This window comes from Crassostrea angulata, chromosome 3 (genome assembly GCF_025612915.1).
Source record: "Crassostrea angulata isolate pt1a10 chromosome 3, ASM2561291v2, whole genome shotgun sequence".
NCBI classification, from domain to species: domain Eukaryota; kingdom Metazoa; phylum Mollusca; class Bivalvia; order Ostreida; family Ostreidae; genus Magallana; species Magallana angulata.
Window position 1 is genome coordinate 46779544 of NC_069113.1, and position 20071 is coordinate 46799614.

Sequence of the window (20071 nt, forward strand, 5' to 3'; positions counted from 1 at the left end):
GACTGATTTGCCCTTCAGATCCATGTTGTTCCAGGTGAATCAGTTTAATCAAGAAATGAATCAATTGTGTTAAAAGAACAACTAGTGCAAGTTATATTGCTGTGTTAATATACAGTATGGTTTAGAACATCGACACTGAGGCTGAAACTATATGTCTAAGCTGACCAAATTGTAAAGATTTTTGTTACAACAACATCTTTATGAATAAAAATGTCAGCTGACTGTCAAACGCATCTCGAAAGGACAAAAAATCAATTAATTAGCCCAAAATAAGCAGTTGGCTGCTGTGTTACCATACAGTTTGAGGTAAAAAATACTACAAGCCCAGATGCACTTTCCCTTCATTTAATATCTCAAAAAACCAGGACAGATCCTTTGAAATATAATAAGAGTCTTTTGAAATATAATAAGTGACTATCATGTACCAGTGCCGCAGAATTATAAATTAGATTTCACACCTCCTATCAGTGACAGGGGAGAAGTCTGTTTACTATCAGCAAGAGGGCTTAGGAAACATGAAGGTTGCAACTTCCAGACGAAGGTTGCGACTTCCTCAGACAGAGCCTAAACATCTACATGCAATACCATCACACCTGCTATATTGTAATTCTAAACTATTGCTTTAAACTAGGTCATAAAATATGTAGAGGGTCTTCACTTTATTTAAGAATCTTTATCGCAAATATTGCCTCACAATTTACACCAAAAGGGAGGTAATTCAATAAAAGGAATAAGAAACCAACAGCTAGTAAGTGGAGTTATTTCCCTGAAGAAAACCTGCTAATGTTGAGTTAAAAGAGAAAAAAAATTCATCTGCATGCCATGATTCATCGATAGCCAGTGTTGAACTGAAATACTCACAAGTGATTGCTAGATTATGATTGGCTCCCGAGGCTACGTATTTGACTGGATCGGCTATCTCCACCAGGACAGGGACAGTGACTTCCTCCAGAGTCCCGTTTCCGATCTGACCATTAGCATTAGACCTGCAATAGCAATCAAATCATAAACCATACACAGCAATCGGTTTATTCCACTTCATTTTTTTCTATTGCAATTCATTCTCCTGTTCATTTTCCTAAAAAGAATATCAAATATAAATGGTAACATAAATAAAATACCAATTTTGCTGACGAACATTCAATGTTCACTTTCCCTACAAGTTAATTCTAACCTACCCAACACATGCAATTGTTCCATCTTGAAACCTGAATAATGAATGCTTCTCTCCACAAGAAATTTGGACCACTGGTCTATGAATAAGGATCTTTAGAAGATGTGGCTTGACCTGAAAAGATTAAATAATGGCATATATTTAATAGTTACCTAAATGGCATGTAATACAATTTAACAAAACTTTTTTACTGTTTAAACTTTTCTCTATGAACTACCAAGCAGTTTGTAAATTGTAAACTGCCCTAGAAATAATTTGTAATGTATAATACATGTGTTATTTTGATTCGTTTTGATAGGTGTTAATTATCAAACAACATTATAGGTCCTACATTTTCTTTCCTATTTAACTAAATATCTCATGACATATAATTTTACAAACTTTGACCTTGGACCTAAAATATATCTACCTTTTTAGAATACATGTATAGATCACAACTACCTTCAGTAAATAAAATAATTATACTCATAAATAGCCTTGGACTTTATATAATGTGACATGTAAGATAACATAGCATACTAACAGTGAAAGTACTTTAACATGTTTTAAAAACAAAAGACAAAAGTAAATAAAATGGTAAATATTACATCAATATAAATGGTACATATTTTTGGCTAATGATGGGAGGTCAACTTTAATACAAACTTGATACAAATTATGGGTGGTAAACCTGAACTCTGAAGGTGGATGGTAAACTTGAATACAAATTGTAGGTGGTAAATTTTGAGATAACAATGTTTGGTTACCTTAAATACAAATTGTGGTTGGTAAATTTTGAGATAACATTGTATGGTTTACTTGAAGACAAATTGTGGTTGGTAAATTTTGAGATAACATTGTATGGTTTACTTGAATACAAATTGTGGTTGGTAAATTTTGAGATAACCATGCATGATTTACTTGAATACAAATTGTGGTTGGTAAATTTTGAGATAACAATGTATATATAGTTAAATTGAATACAAATTTTGGATTGTAAATTTTGGGATAACAATGTGTAGTTAACTTGAATACAAATTGTGGATTGTAAATTTTGAGATATAAATGTACAGTTAACTTGAATACAAATTGTTAGCTGCAATAATGTAGCCCTCTCCGATTTTTTATATCTGATGTTTACTGGAGAGGGCTACAATTCCATAGGATCTCAGAAATGGTGCAAAATTAATTTTTTAATGCGACGGACTTCGGTCTGAAAAGATCGATTTTATATTTGACTTCCTTTAGATAAAATGATTTTTTTAATTCAGGATGAACAAACTAACCGTATATAAATCAAAACCAGATAAAACACATCAGCATGTTTACCAGTCGTCTTTTTCAGCAGCCATGACAGTTCTCGCGTAATTTTGTGGGATTTACGCTTGGAGTTTTGATGGGCTTGATAACGTGAATGTCAGTGTAAATAATTTATCTTACCTCGTTCTATCACTAAAACATCATTAAAGGAAATGGTATGTAATGGAAAATTCATATTTACCGCGTTAATTATGTTTAAAATAGGGGAATTCCTATATTCAGTTCAAGATCCGCTCCTGAATTCTCATTGGCTGTCTCAAAATAAAACCTGTCAAGGTCAGTAAACATTGTGGACAAATTCAACTTGCGTTGTTGACATACACGAAAAATAACCGATATGTGGACTATACCTGATATTTTTGGATTAATTTATGTCATAGACATCTACAATATTTGAGTTCAGGTAAGAAATGCAGATGTTATCGTCATTTATATACGATTTGAGACGAAATCGTTGCGGGAGTGAATCACTCCCGCACTTGCACCATTACGGAGATCCTATGGAGTTGTAGCCCTCTCCCACAAAAAAAAAAAAAAAAAAAAAAAAAAAAAAAAAAATCGGGAGAGGGCTACATTATTGCAGCTAACAAATTGTGGATGGTAAATTTCGAGATATCAATACAAATAGTGGATTGTAAATTTTGAAATATCAATACAAATTGTGGATTGTGAATTTTAAGATATCAATGTATAGTTAACTTGAATACAAATGGTGGATGGTCAATTTTGATACAAATGGTGGGTGGTCAACCATTACACAAACAGTGGATGGTAAACTTGGTGGTAATCTTTACTAGAAATGGTGAATATAAGGTAAGATGCAAAGTGACAAACAGTGTTTTATTTGCAAGTGTAGATATGGGAAATATCAGCATCAAAATACATAGGTGTATCATATCAATCATACCATACCAATATATTTAGTGTATCACACTTTTATTTATAAGATTTTGTTCAGTTTCAAGAGCACACACAGAAGTTTTCATAGAAGGAAACTGAAGTATATTTATCAGAAGAAAGTCTTTGTGGCCATAATTAATAACAAGTGGGTTAGAGGTCTATATTCTTGGTTTGGGGAAAATTCTGCCCTTGAATCCAAAATTGCATGGCTAGATATAGATCGAACAGCTATAAAATTTTTCCAAAATAAAAAGTTGGTGTGCTGTTGAAACTCATGTTAGGATAGGAGGAGGGTGTTTTTAATCATTCCACTCATCACCATAATTTTTCTGCAATGTTTTGAAGATTTTCTATTTTTAAAGTGGACTTTCTCCTGCACTCCTTTGATTGGGGGTAAGTGAAATTCCTAATAAAACATACAATTGTTTAAATATGCATACACATCCATACAGTATATCTATAACACTGATGTATGCAACTACTCAATCATTTAATTAGACAAAAGGCCCTTGGGCCTTAATGGTTACCTGGGCATAACACAACACAACAGTTAAACTATTTTACAAATCACTCAAATTATTGTAATGTAAAGTTTCATGACACTTGGACAAGGGCTCTTCATTTCTTAATCTATACTTTCCTATCTCTAAACAGGCTACCAAACACATTTGATTGAAATTCATTCAAATGTTTCAAAGAAGAAATTAACCATGTTTAACTGTTGCAATTACTAGAACAGTTGCAATTATGAATGATTTACATAGGGTACAATGCAATAGGTCACCAAAGTAACCAAGGAAACTTTTGAAAATATACCAATTAAAAATGAAATAAAATATTTCTGAATCAGTTACCAATTCATTTCTGATCTAATTTCACTGTGGTCTAATTTTGAGGTAACCACATAATATTAATCAAATATGGTTAAGGTATATCTTTTGGACAAGAGGTCCAGTAGTCTGAAGAGTTACATAAGTGTTGGTGGGGATCTCAATGAATTTTCAAGATATCAGACAATTTTTATTGCATATGTGTCCAAATCATCCCATCCCCCTTGTTGTAACTGTCCAGGGTTGCAATTAAACACTGGCTTTCCCCCAGATGGGAGTACATTTGTCTGAAGATGAAAGACTATCAAGGATCTTATCACCAACATTGTGAATAAATATTCAATCAAATCAAAATGGTACCCCATATGATTTTACTTTTTTTACAAATATTTCTATGTTCAACTTTGAACCCCTCTTGGGGCCCATGCATTGATTCAAGGAACATAGTAAGAACAATTCAGATTCTACGCTTTATCAAGATGCTTGCAATTGTAGTAACACAAATTCTTTATAAAAAGATTTAAAAAGATTTTCCCCAAAAAATTTCTATGTTGAACTTCGAGTCCCTCCTGGGCCCTAGTACTTTATTTTTGTTTGGAGGTCTCAGTTTGAACAGTACAGATTTTAAACTACATCAAAATGCTTGGCTGTACAATATCACAATTTAAATTTTAGCAATGCAGTTTTTGAGATACCAACCTTGTTTTTCACATTTTTGTGATTAACACCCATTTAAAGGGTTTAGTCTTTATTTTAACAATTTAGATTCTTAATACCATAATGATCCTTTGCTGTATATAGGTGTATATGAAGTTAACAGAAGGACGAACAGACAGATGGACAGACTGGTGATTTGAAAAGCTCAATTGACACCCCCTAGCATTAGAAACGTTGTGGTCATGATGTACAACTTTAGTGGAGGTTTCGTTGATTATATTTCTCAGAATATATACTCAGTTTCTTTAACCACAATGGATGACAATGGAAAAGCACTGCATGATCACTAAACAGTTGGTCATCTATAGGTGACTCAGGTGACTGATCAAATTACAAATCCAACTACCTTCATGAATGTGAATATAATTTGAAGCCCTATTTTTTTTTTTTACAAAGGGTAAATAAAAAAAGATCTTTCATTAACATGAGTGAATTTACAAGTCAATACACTTAACAAATGTAACAATTTAAGAAAATGCAATTTCCGTAAAAAAAAAATACTCATCAGTTTGGAAAGAAATAATACAGACAATATAGAATTGTCCATTATCTACTATCTGATGAAGCTACCATGCCAATCTCTACTTAGTACAAAGGTAATATACAATTTCAGCATATTTACCTGATTTTCTTTGTAGTTTTTGCTCCTGTAATCGTAACCTAATTGAGCATGGAAATTATTGCCAAAGCTAAAGACATTGCCATTGGACAGCCAAACCATGGAGTGTCTGCCACCACAAGCCACACCCGCCACATCTGGCAAGGTCACAGGGTTGTTGTCATAGAGATGAACTCTTTCTGGTTGCCACTGGAGCTCCTTGACATTTGTACCAAGTCTACAAAAAATAGTCATGACATCATTAAAGGGTTTCTTGTTTCCTTTCTATTATATGTATCAAAATATCATAGATTTCGAGATTTCTTTCTGCAATCGTATTCAAATTATCACTTGATAAATCTTATAACAATAAAATCAATCAAAATTATCATTTTTCTTCATTCGGAAGGACATATAATTCTTTATGATTTATATAAAACAGTTAAAACCAATCCAAGGTCTTCTATAATTAAGTTTAACCTTTTTTTTTAATTGAAAGGAAAGAACTTTCAAGTTATTATCTTTTGGGGGCATTTTGTAACATTTCTCACAAGAAAAAGGGCTTTTAATGAGTTTTCCTTTTTTTAAGAGAATCAAGGCTTTGTTTTTACCAGCATTTTGCCTTCTTCAAAGCAACCCCTTCAACATTATATTTTGCACTGAACACTCCTATGAAACTAAAACCCATCTTCATTTAATAACCAAAAAGATCTAATAGTTGCCTGCAAAATAACAACTCCAGATTGACACAAGGAAATTGAATACCCAGCTTGGTTCAAAGGAAAATGATTTAGAATCAATATTTTAACTACTCTGTATTTTTTGGTGATATGATATAAACCGAAAATCAAATTAACTTGAGCAAAAAATGTCATGCATTAATGAGACAGGCCCAAAGCCTGCATCTAGTCTTGCCGCAGCACGTGAGAAATTTCTGACAAGTACTGTGCCAAATTTATAGCTCTCATAATTTTCAACCAGAACTGCACACTATGAAGTGGCCACGAGGGACCGAAGATCTGTCGTCAGGCCTGATCCTAATCAATTTCATCTCATTTACTGTTATGGGAGGTATCACCTCCACATGTAAGGGAAGCTGGGTCTACTTAGGCCTCCCTACACCAGTAATTAGCCTCCTGTGTCACTGGCTGTCACCAAGATTGCGTTAGTGGGCAGACCTAGAGAAGCCTGGTTAGACACTGCTGGCCACCAGGGATCGTCCTCAATCATGCAACAGAACAGGATTCGTGTGGAAGCGGTCATAAATTTGTGCACGTTTTTTGTTTAATGAATACATTTCTATGAACCCGGTGACATTTATGACCTACAGTTATAAATTGAATTTGCAGTACAGAATATGACTTTGACAAATATAGGAATTAACTCTACATGAACAGAGATCCCTGATTATTTGCCTGACTTTAATCTGAGTAATGGTGAACTGTTTGCTCCAAGGGTTTGGTCTTTTTTTCACAGATATAAACAATAATAAAGATAAGCAAGACAATATTTATCAGGATAGGGTTGAGGTGATACCGTAACTCATGGTTACAGCAAAGTGTCAGGGACAAATGATTCTGACTACAGGATAAATAGTTCAATCATTATATCCGATCAGTTTATGAAACATTTTTTAGATTAGCTGGGGAATGAAACTACTTTCTGTGTAAGCATAAATTCCAATTATGTGTGTTTACTGTAAATGAGTTTCACTGTACTAAAGACATGCAGTTAATATACAAACTTTGATTTCAAGTTGCTTTTGCGTTGCACAGTTTTCAACCATGAACATTATTATGGCCTGCATGTAATTGACTTTTTTTCATTAGACCTTGCAACTACAAGGCTGTTTAGACTCTAAAGTTTAATAAAATCAGCAGAAGTGGTTGTTTATAATACCCTAACCTTGAGAGTTTAATTAATATTAGCGTTATAATAATCATGCTTACATTGATCAATCAAAACTATCTTCAGAAATGCTTCTGTCTTACTTTTTATGATCTTAATCAATATTCAGTAGCTAGTTAGTTTAAGGATGGTTAAATATTTCATTTTTCTTTGATAGTACCCGACAAAGTACTGGTAGGTATCTATTTGAAGTCTACATGACAAATCAAAGTGTTACTTTGAAGCACACTAAACTTGAGACACTGAAGATCTTTAAACCATGCATGGAATTGAGGTACAAAGAGGATTCCAAAAACCCTTGAAAAGATCAATTTAGCTCCTGTTAAAAATGTATGAATTTTAGTGACAAAAGTTGGGTTTTAATCTGCAATAGGAGAGATTATTTCCATTTTGGAGGGCCCTTTCATTACTGGTGGTGTGATGGAGGCCTTCACCGCATGTCATAGTACCGTAACCCCCGAGACATCTCACAATAGACTCCCAAGACCCATGCTCACCCAAACTAAATCATCACATGATCTAAACTGACACGTCCAAACACCCGCAGCATGGTCCAACCTGTGAAAACACAATCAAGACCCAGAACCAAGTTCACTTCTGCGTTTTTTATATTCTTTTTCATCTCCTTCTCTAGTTTGCAGTTATTTTCTGTGACAATAAAGAACAAATAGAAACAAATTTTGTTCCAATGTAAGTACGTCTATACATGCGATTTAAAGTATTTAATGTTCAGACTGGGCCCCAAAAAGCCATTTAAAGCCCTAATGCATATTTATTAGAATTGCTCTTTTTTTTCTATCCAACACTAACTGCAAAAATATGATATTTGATCCTTTGTCACCAGGCGAGAACCTCTTATGACTGGCGGTGGACCCAAGGTTAATAAGGAGACAATGTTTTGTCAGACCCAGTCGTCTTCTACGAGACTTCAGTAATTACCTTCTCCTGCAGAATCAGAACTGTTTTGTCTCCAGCAATCTTTTAATCTAAGACTTTTTGCATTTCCTTTTGTTTTTCTTGGCATTTCATTAAAAGATGTAATGATTAGGCTAGGAAATCATATTGTATTTAAGACTGGGCTATTTGGGGCTAGCATCAGGGTTCAGGAGTCTTGACTCCCATTCTATACAGCCATCAGATAGCACTAAGATCATTTCTACTCTACTTCAACTGTCATTCTTTATAAATTACTTGATACAGGACAAAAAAGAAATTTTAAGCATTTTCATCAGTATATAGTCCATTTTTTGTCTGACCATTTAATCACCAGACTATAAGCATTTTGGCTTTTTGCATGAGTTTACTTAATTTTATAATGTTTTTGGCCTCTAACAGCAATCTAATAGCAATGCTATTAAAAGGCCAAACAAATTATACCACATGTACCTAGATTTTAAAAAGTACTTGTTATGCTAAAATACATGTGTCATTATATTGAAGAGTTTTTGTACTGATTATATCACCAAATTTAGGAGTCTATCTCTGTAGTGCAATGGGTATAGTTTTGCTCAACTAACCGAGTTCAAATACAGCAAGGACTTTTGCTTTAATGAATGAAGAAAAATTGTTCCCTAAAAATTGAACCTTTTTTCTGATAGTTTTTAGTCAAATGCATGCTAGAATTCCATATCTCTAAGGAATACATTAGTTGGACTTGTATGTGAAACTTTTTACAAAGGTGTGGAGGACTCTTGATTATAAAAAAAAAGACTGCACATTGGCAATTCACACATTCTGAAGTGGCTACTATAAATTACATTTTTTATAATCTGCCTTAGTTTCTTCTAATCTCAATTTTTGGCAACTTTTAAAAAAATGCACCAATAAAGAACAGATTAGATCAGATTGAGGAAAAAGTCAGAGATTTTTCTCTCATTTTTACCAATGGAATTAAAAGTATTCAAATCATAATTAAAAAAGTGTGACAATATGATTCACTGAGGTATAACTTTGCAAAAAAAGTGTGGGGGGGGGGGGGGGGGGGGGGGGGGGGGGACTTAGCCCCCCCCCCCCACTTTTTTTGCAAAGTATAACTTTGCAAAAAAAGTGTGGGGGGGGGGGGACTTAGCCCCCCCCCCCCCCCCCCCCCCCCCACTTTTTTTGCAAAGTTATACCTAACCATTAGAAACTTAGCATGATAGAGGGTTCAGCCCCCCCACTTTTTCTCGCAGGAAAGATTATTGTTCCTAAATTTTCCTTGAAAGATTGAGAAGTTGGATTCAGAAGCATACTAGCCCCCCCCCCACAGAATTAGGAATTTCATGTTTTTGAAAAAAAATTTTGGTAAATAAATTTTTTTTCTTTTGGAAGTAAAGGTAACTTTTATCTAATCGAATTTAATCAATCCTAACAAATACTAAAACTGAATCAAACAAAAAGATTCTAAATGTATATGTACAAAATGCACAGACCTATGCATTTTGGACAATCCACAAAAACTGACCCCAAGAATTGTACCAAGTTAAAGGATGACACAGCAATACAGATGTGATTAGATATCTTTGACTCGATCCACCTGTTGTATGCCGAAATGTTTTCTCTTTTGTAAAAACTCTTTTTCTATGAATTCCCAACAAGAACTTTTGGTTTGAATCAGTGGTAAAGCGATTGAACGTCTTCATTGCACATAACATATTATTTACTCTCTGGTTAGTTTTCTTAGAGGCATTTCTTAAAATGATGTCGAAGTTTTTCATGATTTTTCCATCCATTATTCGTATATTTCTTTTTATATACATTTTTCTTAAAGCTCCGGGGTTTGTAGAATGTTATGCATTTAATCATTTTGTTAATATTCATATTAAGTAGATGACATCATGATAAATCATTAATTCTTAAAAAGTAACATTTATATTACAGAGACCATATGAAAACATGCAAAATCAAGTGTCCTCACCAACCAAAAGTACCATGAACCAATTTGCAAATATTCAAAACACAATAATACTACAAACAGTTAATTTAAAACACTTAAAAATGCAGAAAGACTGTTTATGCTCATTAAACAACATTAGGTCAAAATTTGAATGCAATATTAAGTGATAAACTGTGTGTTCTGTATAATGAACCTGTGTATTCCTATTTCTCAGTAACCAATCACTGACAAAATGAAAATATAATAGGGTGATTAAAGAGAACAATGCTAATACATACTGTCCACTGTTGCCATTTCCCCAGGAATATATTTCATTGCTATCTGAAAAACATAAAACAGAAATGGTTATCTTCAGATAGGCTGTGGGTCAAATGAAGGTCAAAAGCCAAATTAATTTCCAAATCATATTTGTCATAAAAAAGGCCAAAAAAATACAGACTTGTCATGAAAGACTAAATTTCATTATATTTCAATTTTCTTTTATTATTGCTGTAAATTTCGAGGCTGAAATGCAATCAGGACAAAGAAAGTCTCAGAAATAAAATTTCCATATTTCTAATGTTAAGCCATTGCTGGTAATTTGCATCGGAAGAAATTATGAGATTGAATAGGTTATGACTGCGGATTGCTCTCTCTCCCTTCACCGATTATTACTCCTCTTCAGAAATAAGCGATTAATTTCTGTTGTCACATCATGAATAAATCTACAATATCTAGTCATTTTCTGATTTCTGCCCATAAATGCGAATTGCCACAGTTCACGGAAAAATGGCTTTTATGAATGTATCAAAATACTGGGCCTCCCGCTTTGTATGAATATTTCAAATCTCCAGTCCACACTACAAATTCCCCAAGATCAATTTTGATGGCCATTTGTATCCCCTGGAATTGCTGTTAGGGTAAAGGGAAGAAATGTTAGGCATTTTCCAAGATGACATTTGTGTCCCTTTATGGCTTGCCTTACAAGCAGGCCAATTTCTTTTATGGTTGCAATGCTTGACCAGATCAGGAGGGTCAAGAAACTTCTTTTTTTTTTGAAGGGAGGGGGTCAAAAAAGTCTTTAAATTATCACTTAACTGTATGAAATAAAGAAATACTAAATCACTCAACACTCAACTAAATAAATAGTGAAATACTAAAACATCAAGTATTTTTGTTAGATGTCTTCTAAGAAAAGCATTTCTAGGATTAAGGGTCATCTCAATTCATTTTTCTAGCAGTCCATTTTATCAACGGACAATTAATAATCCTTTTCTTGGTAGCAGGTATGCAGCCTATTACATTTAAAATTGACAATCCTGCAACATACTGTAAAAAAAATTGACATTTATTTATGCATCATAATTCTATTTCTACTCTAAAAATAACAGACTCTACTGTGATTGGTTTCATATTTACTGTAATCTTATCATGCACATATCTTATATTATATAGAACCATATTCAATAAGGTCTAATTTCTACCCCCATTTTAAATTTTATTTTTTGAAGAAAAAAAAACACCAAATCCTATAAGTAATTATATAAAAACTGAATATGTTAGTTAAAGCGAGTTTGAATTTGATATCTTTTAATCTATTTTTAAGACAATTTCTAAAGCTCTGAATTCATAACTTTGAATTTTGGGGCATAAAAACACTTAATCCACACATAATCTTTTGTGCAATATTTGATTAATTTAGGTACTACTTGGATGTAAAAAAACCATTTTGGTCTGACTGTTAGAAAAATCAACCTGCACTATCTGGATGGCAATGTCATGATTAAATAGAATATTGAAATGGTATATACTTGTATATCTACATGCTAATTAAAGCATTTGCCATATATATGTATTTTGATACATTAACAAATCTGAAACTTTTTTATTTTGCATTTGACCAATATTTTACACCTGTCATCTACTACCATAGATCTGTATGAAAATCACATCTAAGATTTCTTTCTTTTTTCCCTAAGTCAATTAAATATCAGGTACCTGATCTCTTAATTTTAGAGACAGTTTGAAAATATTTGACAAAAAATAAAGACCTCAGGGCTTTTGACCACTTAAAAAAGAAGACTATTGATTTTATTTCTTCACACAGTGACTCATGAAGCAGAAGCCAAAGACACTTATAACAAATAACATTAATGAGAAATAGTCATGTTTGTTTTCCATTTCTGAAATTTATTGAAGAAAAATATCCCTTTTCTGTCCATAAAAAAAGAGGACAAGAAAGAAAAGTGCCAGGCTTGGTTCCTATCTCCCCACATCATTTCTATTAGAGACCCTTTTATTGAAATTGCACAACAGATTCACTTGGCTAATTCAATGTCATATCCCTCAAAAAACTCATTTTTTTCTGTATTGGATTAACGATCAATCTTCTGCTACGCTTACAAAAAAGTGACAGCTAATTTTGTGCTTTTTCATGAAAAAATCAAGAGATAACTTCCCGAGTCTCTCCATCATCAAGTTTTGTAAGCAATGGAGCACGCTATTTATTTGTATTTTACACATCAGTGATTTTGTCTTGTATTTTGGGGGCCAAGAAATGACCACGACTCGAGAAGATCATTTTTTATAATTACTTCAGCATACTGCACATGAGAGGAGACTGAAATTTAAATTATGCGGCGGTTCTCCTTGCGGTGCATAACCGCATCATCGTCCTATCACCCCATCTGTCATAAACTGACGGTTTTAGCCTCCTCTTCAAGCTTCGTGGCTTGTTAGACTAATTCCCCTTAACTCTCTCCCGGGTTCTTTTTTAATCTCTGCTTTAAACCACGGCCACTGTTTTTTGTTTCCTCCAAAGACTCTCATAATGGAATTCTGTCGACTGATGGCACTTGAAACAAATGAACACTAGCATCTTTGTGGTTTAAAATGAGAAAATGCTGCCTTAAAGTCAATCAATTTCTACCAATACATTTTCCTGTGAATGGCAATGCTGGGTCAAATTCAAACCACATACCCCATCAAATCATCAAACACTCTATCCCTGCCATTACAAAATCAGTATATTTATCACCTAAAACCATGAAAGACCTTTACTGTGCGTGCATCATGTTCTGGGGTTATGACAAAAGATTCAGTTCCACATGTCCAATTATTTTCCCTTTTAATTCATAAATGTGAAATGTGAAATATCAGGTACCTAAATACAATTTTTCCAGAGGGTATACATAGTCTTGAACATTTTGAAAAACTACACATGCCTGAAGTGACATAGTTACCCAAAGCACTGATAGGTTATGAATATTTTCAATATATATTACTTGAAGGTATTTCAGAGCTGCAGAAAATTGACAATGTTTTTTTTTCAAATGTAATAAAAATGCAGAAATTCTGCATCAGCAGATTCTTTGCTTATTACCGTAGAATGGCAGATGTAAGATGAAAGCAATTTAAATATTGAGGTAAAAACAAGTGCTTCTGTATCATTTCTACAATATTTTACCTCAAAATTATAAAGTTTAGCAGAAAAGCAGTATTCAGTATTCCCATATATTTTCTATCTGCCTATTCAGTATACAACACACCCAGCTGCTTGAGCAAGGCCAGATTTAATACTACTTCATCACATATCACAGGCAAGCAATCTATGTAACCATATAGTTCAAAGTTTGAATAAAATTTCAAACTGTCTATCATCAAGTTCCTAGATTAACAGGATGCAAAAATATGTTTTACTAAAACTCATCAATGTTCAATGCTCTCTCTCTCTCTCTCTCTCTCTCTCTCTCTCTCTCAGCATAAGAGAGATAACTCCCAACTTTGGCACTTACCATTGACTAGTATGGTGTGGCTGGCCCCACAAGCCACAAATTTGACCTGCCCAGGGAGGATCTCCTTCAGAAGGCCGATCGAGAAAGCTACATCTTCCTTACACCCGTGACAATGCTGACCAAACTCCCCACACCCCCAGGAGATCACCCGGTGACCCCCGCCTTCATCGGGGTCACCCTCTTCTTCACCGTTCATCTCCTCCTGACTGAAATAAACAAAGTGATGATTTAATTTTCAAACAAATTAGATACATGTATATTATGAAAACAGCAACATAAAATAATCTACACAGAGTTTTAGAATTGCATTGTAAATCGGTATTAAGGCTAACTTAAAACAATGCATTTTATTATAAATGTTTATAAATTAAATTAACTCAAATGAAACACATTATTAAAACAAAGTGTGTTTATATGCAGACATTGAAAGACTTTGTGCCTGACACACACAAATTGTGTAACAGGATGAACAATCTATTTGATAACAAGTCAGCATAAATTGGCAATAACACTATTTTAAAAGAAATTCTCTCCTGTTTTTGTGAGCAAATGAAATATCAAATAAAAATAATTAGTCGTTAAAGACCTCCCGTACTTTTGTTGATTAACTTACATAGGAGGTAAAACTGCGTATTTCTCCTGCCACACAGGAGTAGAGGAGAAGTCGGTATTTTTATCAAGATCCAACATATCACATGCATTAAGATCAAAATTACTCAATCATCAATTAAAAAATGGACGACATAATCCTGTTAGGCCTTATAACCTTCCCTCACATCAAACGTTGATCAGAGGTATCACTTTAATGCATTGAGGAAAAGAAAACCATGTGTATGGTCATCAACAGTGCGGCTTTCTTGACGAGAATTTCTGTTGCATTTTTTTTCTTGACGGTTTGCCTGTCAGACTTGTACCATTGTGAATGGCTTTTGGCACAGGTAAATGTACTAACGGGGTAAAAAACAGCTAGGTCTTTGTGTAAAAAAGGGGACCCCTTGTTCTCTCCTATCGACAAAATGCCAATATATATCAAATAAATCACAAATTCCCTTTCTAAAATTGAATGTTGCTCATTGGCTTGGAATTAAATCCTTTCCTGATTTACATTATTACAAATTTGTTCTTTAATCACAGATACTCAAGGTGCACAAACAAGGGGAAGAATCAACCATTCCGAAACCAAGTGATTCCATGTTGACATTTGAATTTTCTATATATTCAATCAAACATCACACAGAGTCTTTAATCATTATAAAATATACGCTGAATAATGACTTCCAATATTGCATCAATTCCGAATTCAAACTTTTACTAAACGGTGATAAACTCCCAAATAAAATATTCAGCTCTTCCATAAAACACAGAACACAAAATGAATTTAGAATTCAATCTCATTTGTTTCTATTTCTCCATAACAATCCAAAAAACTAACAATCCACAGGAGTCTTGGAGAAAGGGAATGTCTCCTGAATGTTACCAATAAGGTGTTGTTATAAATTTCCACTTGAACCAACTCAAAACCAATCTCTCTCACACACATTGGTCTTGAGAAAATCTAAGGGCCCTCCACAAAACTAAAACATGTTTTATCAGTCACTTGTAACAAAAAAGCCACCTAACTCACTCTAAGTCTCTATCCCTGCTAATACACAGGTCTTTAATTAATTTCTTAATTTGGGTCGTGGGTCAATATTTTTTCATATGAATTGATTTTCATATTGACATTCAATTTTCAACGACCAGATGGGCCGTAGATAATACTGAACTTGAAAGTCATTAAATCACTCACTCCATTTGTAAACTGTTTGTCGATAAGTTTAAGAAAATCTAAGCAGACACCATTATGCAACATTGCGAACACTTATTTCTTGGACAAAATCAATTTAACTTTGATATTGGAATCATTTACAATCTTCAGGCAAAAGTAAAAAAAATTTCAAAGCCTTTTTTTTTGGAAAATGGCAACATTTTGAATAACTTTAATACATGTAATTCAAATCAATAAACCATTACCTAAAATCTGTCTTTCTTGATAGGAGAAATGATATATCAAAACTTGCACTCATGAAAGACTTGCAATTGGGTTGAGGGCAACTTTGATTATGTGAGCTCTCACAGTATTACCTCTAGCACGAACAGGGGTCAATGTTTTCATATAAAAAGGGGCTCATACACTGGCAATAAATGTTGTCCAAATATACAATCAAAATTTGTTTAATGCATGAAAATTTCAAGAGTCTTATAAAGCATTACAGATATTCAACCCTGGCCTTCAAACCATTCAGTCTGAAAACCCTCAATGCATCATGTGCACATTGTGCATCTGTACTGTCTGATTGAGTAATACTTATGACATAGTGCAATGTTCTGGAATCTCCAAGCTTTCTACTTATGTCACAGTATACACCTCTATAAACAAGACCCATCTATTGCAAGCTTTTCTTTTTACATATATTATCTAGCTGGTCAATATTTATTATTGTTATATTCAGTAGTATATTCTCACTATATAACTCTATATAGACGAATAGTCAATAATTGTAATATTAGCTCGTCCGAAAAATATTGACCGGTCAATATTTTTTTGATATTGACCAGCTAGGAATAATATCTAGAGAACATTCCCTCTATTTCCAATAATCGCCTCTGATTTGTTGATTCGTAAACGATGACGTAAATAATTCTTCGCGACTCCAAAACAAGGTGACGTCATAATAAACAGTCAGTCAAGGCAAGTAAATAACGGACGCGCAATGCGACGGTTTGCTATCATAACGGATATAAGGATTTGCGAATTACTATGAAGTAAAATCAGGTAGAACATCTGTATGTTAATTCTTAAGGTCGGCGGAATATCACCAGTGACCGTTTGATGCAGAGGATATTTTGGAAATGAACTTCGCACAAAATTGAATTCGTGAATTCTTTGTTGAGCTGACAATATTACAGCGATCTGTTTTCAATTACTTTCTTAAATTTTGGGTTGTTTCTTCATATAACAAAACAAATGTTGACTGTGTTTTCGGGCAACATTGATTATATTAGCCCCCTTGGGACGAAAATATTGCCCTCCGCTTCACGTCGGGCAATATTTCGTCCCTCGGGGGCTAATATAATCAATGTTGCCCTCAACCCCAGTCAATATTTGTATAATATCATTTTTATTGGACAATTACAAGCTAAATAATTTTTTTCATTGTTGACATTTATCTGCTTAAAAGTAATTTAATATCATAACTATATATTCATATATAAGAATATATCAAACATTTATATATACAATGAAGATATACAAGTACATGTATATATGTCAAACATATACAAGTACAAGTTAAACCTTACATCATAAAGAATAATCTTTAGGAACTGGTTTAATTAATATTTCTATTTTCTAATGTTACGAACTTCTTTGCTCTATATATAATTGGAGCATTCACCTGCCATAATTCAACACACATGAAACAGGATTAGAGTTAAATCTCTGCTGTTGATAATTACATAAGAGAACACTACTGTTACTCTAAAGCTGTTTTACATACATGTAATAATGAACTAGTGACCTAAAAACATTTAAGGTTGCAATGATCTTTACAAGTATAATGACTTAATTATTATCTGCGATGAAAATGACTTTTGATAAGCCCTACACATACACGAATGTACACATTGCAGAAAGGTTTATAATTCATTTTTAAAAAATTGCAAACAGAGCAATGATGTATTATTGACTCTGTCGTGTGCAAGATGTGTATATCTTTCATCACTCCAACCAGTGGTACATCAGTGATGCAATTTGAATTGCCTCCCTTGGGCCTGCTGACTCCAACACAAACATTTTAAAATAGATTTTTTTTGTATGTATTAAAAGAAACAAAAGAAACACTCACCTTTTAACATTATATAAAGCTTAAAGCTTTCAATATCTGGAAAAATGTTTTACAAATGTTTTTTCACTCTGTATATATATCTTCAAAACTTTTCAGTCAAACATGTCCCATTTTTTGTTAGAGTATTGAAATCTTAAAATGTGACAAATTTAAACATCAAGTGTTTTCTCACACTTCTAAACACCCTCAACCCACAAAATACACTTATTATTAAAGCTGAACAAGTACCCCCCTTGGTTTACTTTATATATTTTTAGCCTACACAAACAGTTAGCCTCTCCGCGTCCACATTTATACTCTTCAGATCTTTTACTCACTGTTTGCTTAAAGTCTAATAATGGTATGTACATTAACTAAATCAAATGAAGAAATTTAATTCTTATGATCAATTCCATTGTTCCTCTTGATAAATATTTAAACACCCTGACACCGAGATTTAAAATTCAAACTGATGACTCTTTTCGACTGGAGATATAATTTGTTGTCACTTCAATGTACAGGTATAATGGCTACAGTTTTAAATGTAGTTAGTGAAACCAATTTGAGAATTCCCATACAATTTTCTCTTTAGCACAGAATTGCTTTTCAAATGAATTGTAAACTGCTCAACATACAGTTACCTGTAGCTTAATGGTGCAAATGCGTTTCTTTGCACTCTGCAATTTCAAACCCTTTAACACCACAAAGGTAGCAACATATGATTAATATTAAACTATTTCTGAAACAATTTTTGGTTCAGAACTGAGAAAAATAATTCTTTCTATTACCCTCAGCGTTAGCAACGCACTTAGCAACTGGTAACATTAAAAAATGTTACATGCACGAAAATTATGCGCGTACGGTTCGCTGTAGAATTCACGTTATTCCTATATAAAAGAAGTGAAATTTTCTTAAAAATTAAGACATTCAGTATAACAAAATAGTGCCTGTTTGGGAGGATAACAGGTCAATTTCAACTGTTACCCTCCCAAACAGGCACTATTTATATAATAACCTACTGTAAATTCCTTATTAAACACGAGAAATTTATTTCAACGTAAAATTGCGAGAAGCATCCCTCACAGATTTTAAAACCTCGCTATTATTTACTGAGAGTTGAGAACTATCAGAAATATGAATATATCTCCCACGTTTGCGATTTTATTTTCTCGCGATTTGATACAAAACAGAAACGGAATTAAGTACTCGCGTAATATAAGGAATTTACAGTATTACAGATGGACTTGGTGATCCACTATGACCATGGACTATATTCATTGTAAAGTATAATCTCATTCTGGTTTGAAAGCCTCATTTGATTGGCTAAACAAATTCATCTATATCCTATAACATACTTTTCTACATTACATATGACAAGCATGCAAACATATAAATCTGCTTTACGTTAAATTTGAATTTCTACGGATATTACATGTATAGTACATTTCACCAAACATTTTTTAAAACCATTTCATGGTTTATAAATTGTAAACTAGCTGCCCCAATTTATGTATCATTTAGTAATATTTTATAATAAAGGAAGGAATTAAATATCACTTCAAAAATAAAACCTGCAAGAATTTCTCACAAATTTAAAAGTTACATATTCTATATCTATCTTGCATGATGATCTTGGTAATTCATGTAGTGCAACAAATGATGGATGAAATTGATTTTTCTGATGAGTGGGTGACCAACCATCAACATATGATGTGTCATATCTTGCTTTTTTTGTTGTATTTGAAGTTCACTGTGTATTAGAAAGGATAGGCATATCTCGGAAAGGTTATGTACATTAGAATACATTTTCATGCTATTTCTTTTTTCCCCAAGTACCACAGTTTACTGTCAAACTATAATATATGAATATCATAAACATTTTAGAAATATACACTAAGACTATTTACAACATCATTTTTATCTATATTTACACAATGAAATGCTTTTTTGTTGATCATTTCTTACAGATAATAACTAAAATAGTTGCAGAAAAATATATGCAACTTGCGTCAGAGCCTTATTTATTATTACCAAGTTGTAAAGACCAAAACAGAATTAGAGATTAGAAAATTGGATTAAAACTTTTGTTGACAATGTCAATTAAACCCTCTGACCAATAGTCATTTAAAAT

At 33.1% G+C, this 20071-nt stretch overlaps 1 protein-coding gene across 6 annotated transcripts in view; it reads right to left on the reverse strand.

Annotated features, from left to right (window-relative positions):
- LOC128175339 (X-linked retinitis pigmentosa GTPase regulator-like) overlaps positions 1-20071 on the reverse strand; it is a 46859-nt gene that overhangs the window by 25657 nt on the left and 1131 nt on the right. For 2 of the 6 annotated variants that reach the window (XM_052840874.1, XM_052840875.1), the window contains exons 1-7: positions 14688-15837; positions 14075-14280; positions 10580-10622; positions 5543-5756; positions 3693-3779; positions 1179-1288; positions 862-986 (exon numbers count right to left, since the gene is read on the reverse strand). In XM_052840874.1, the coding sequence (XP_052696834.1) occupies positions 862-986; positions 1179-1288; positions 3693-3779; positions 5543-5756; positions 10580-10622; positions 14075-14280; positions 14688-14764 (862 nt within the window). In that variant the 5' untranslated portion in view covers positions 14765-15837. Of the gene's footprint in view, positions 1-861; positions 987-1178; positions 1289-3692; positions 3780-5542; positions 5757-10579; positions 10623-14074; positions 14281-14687; positions 15838-20071 lie in introns of those variants that run through there. The other 4 variants (XM_052840876.1, XM_052840878.1, XM_052840877.1 and 1 more) reach the window with 4 other exon arrangements.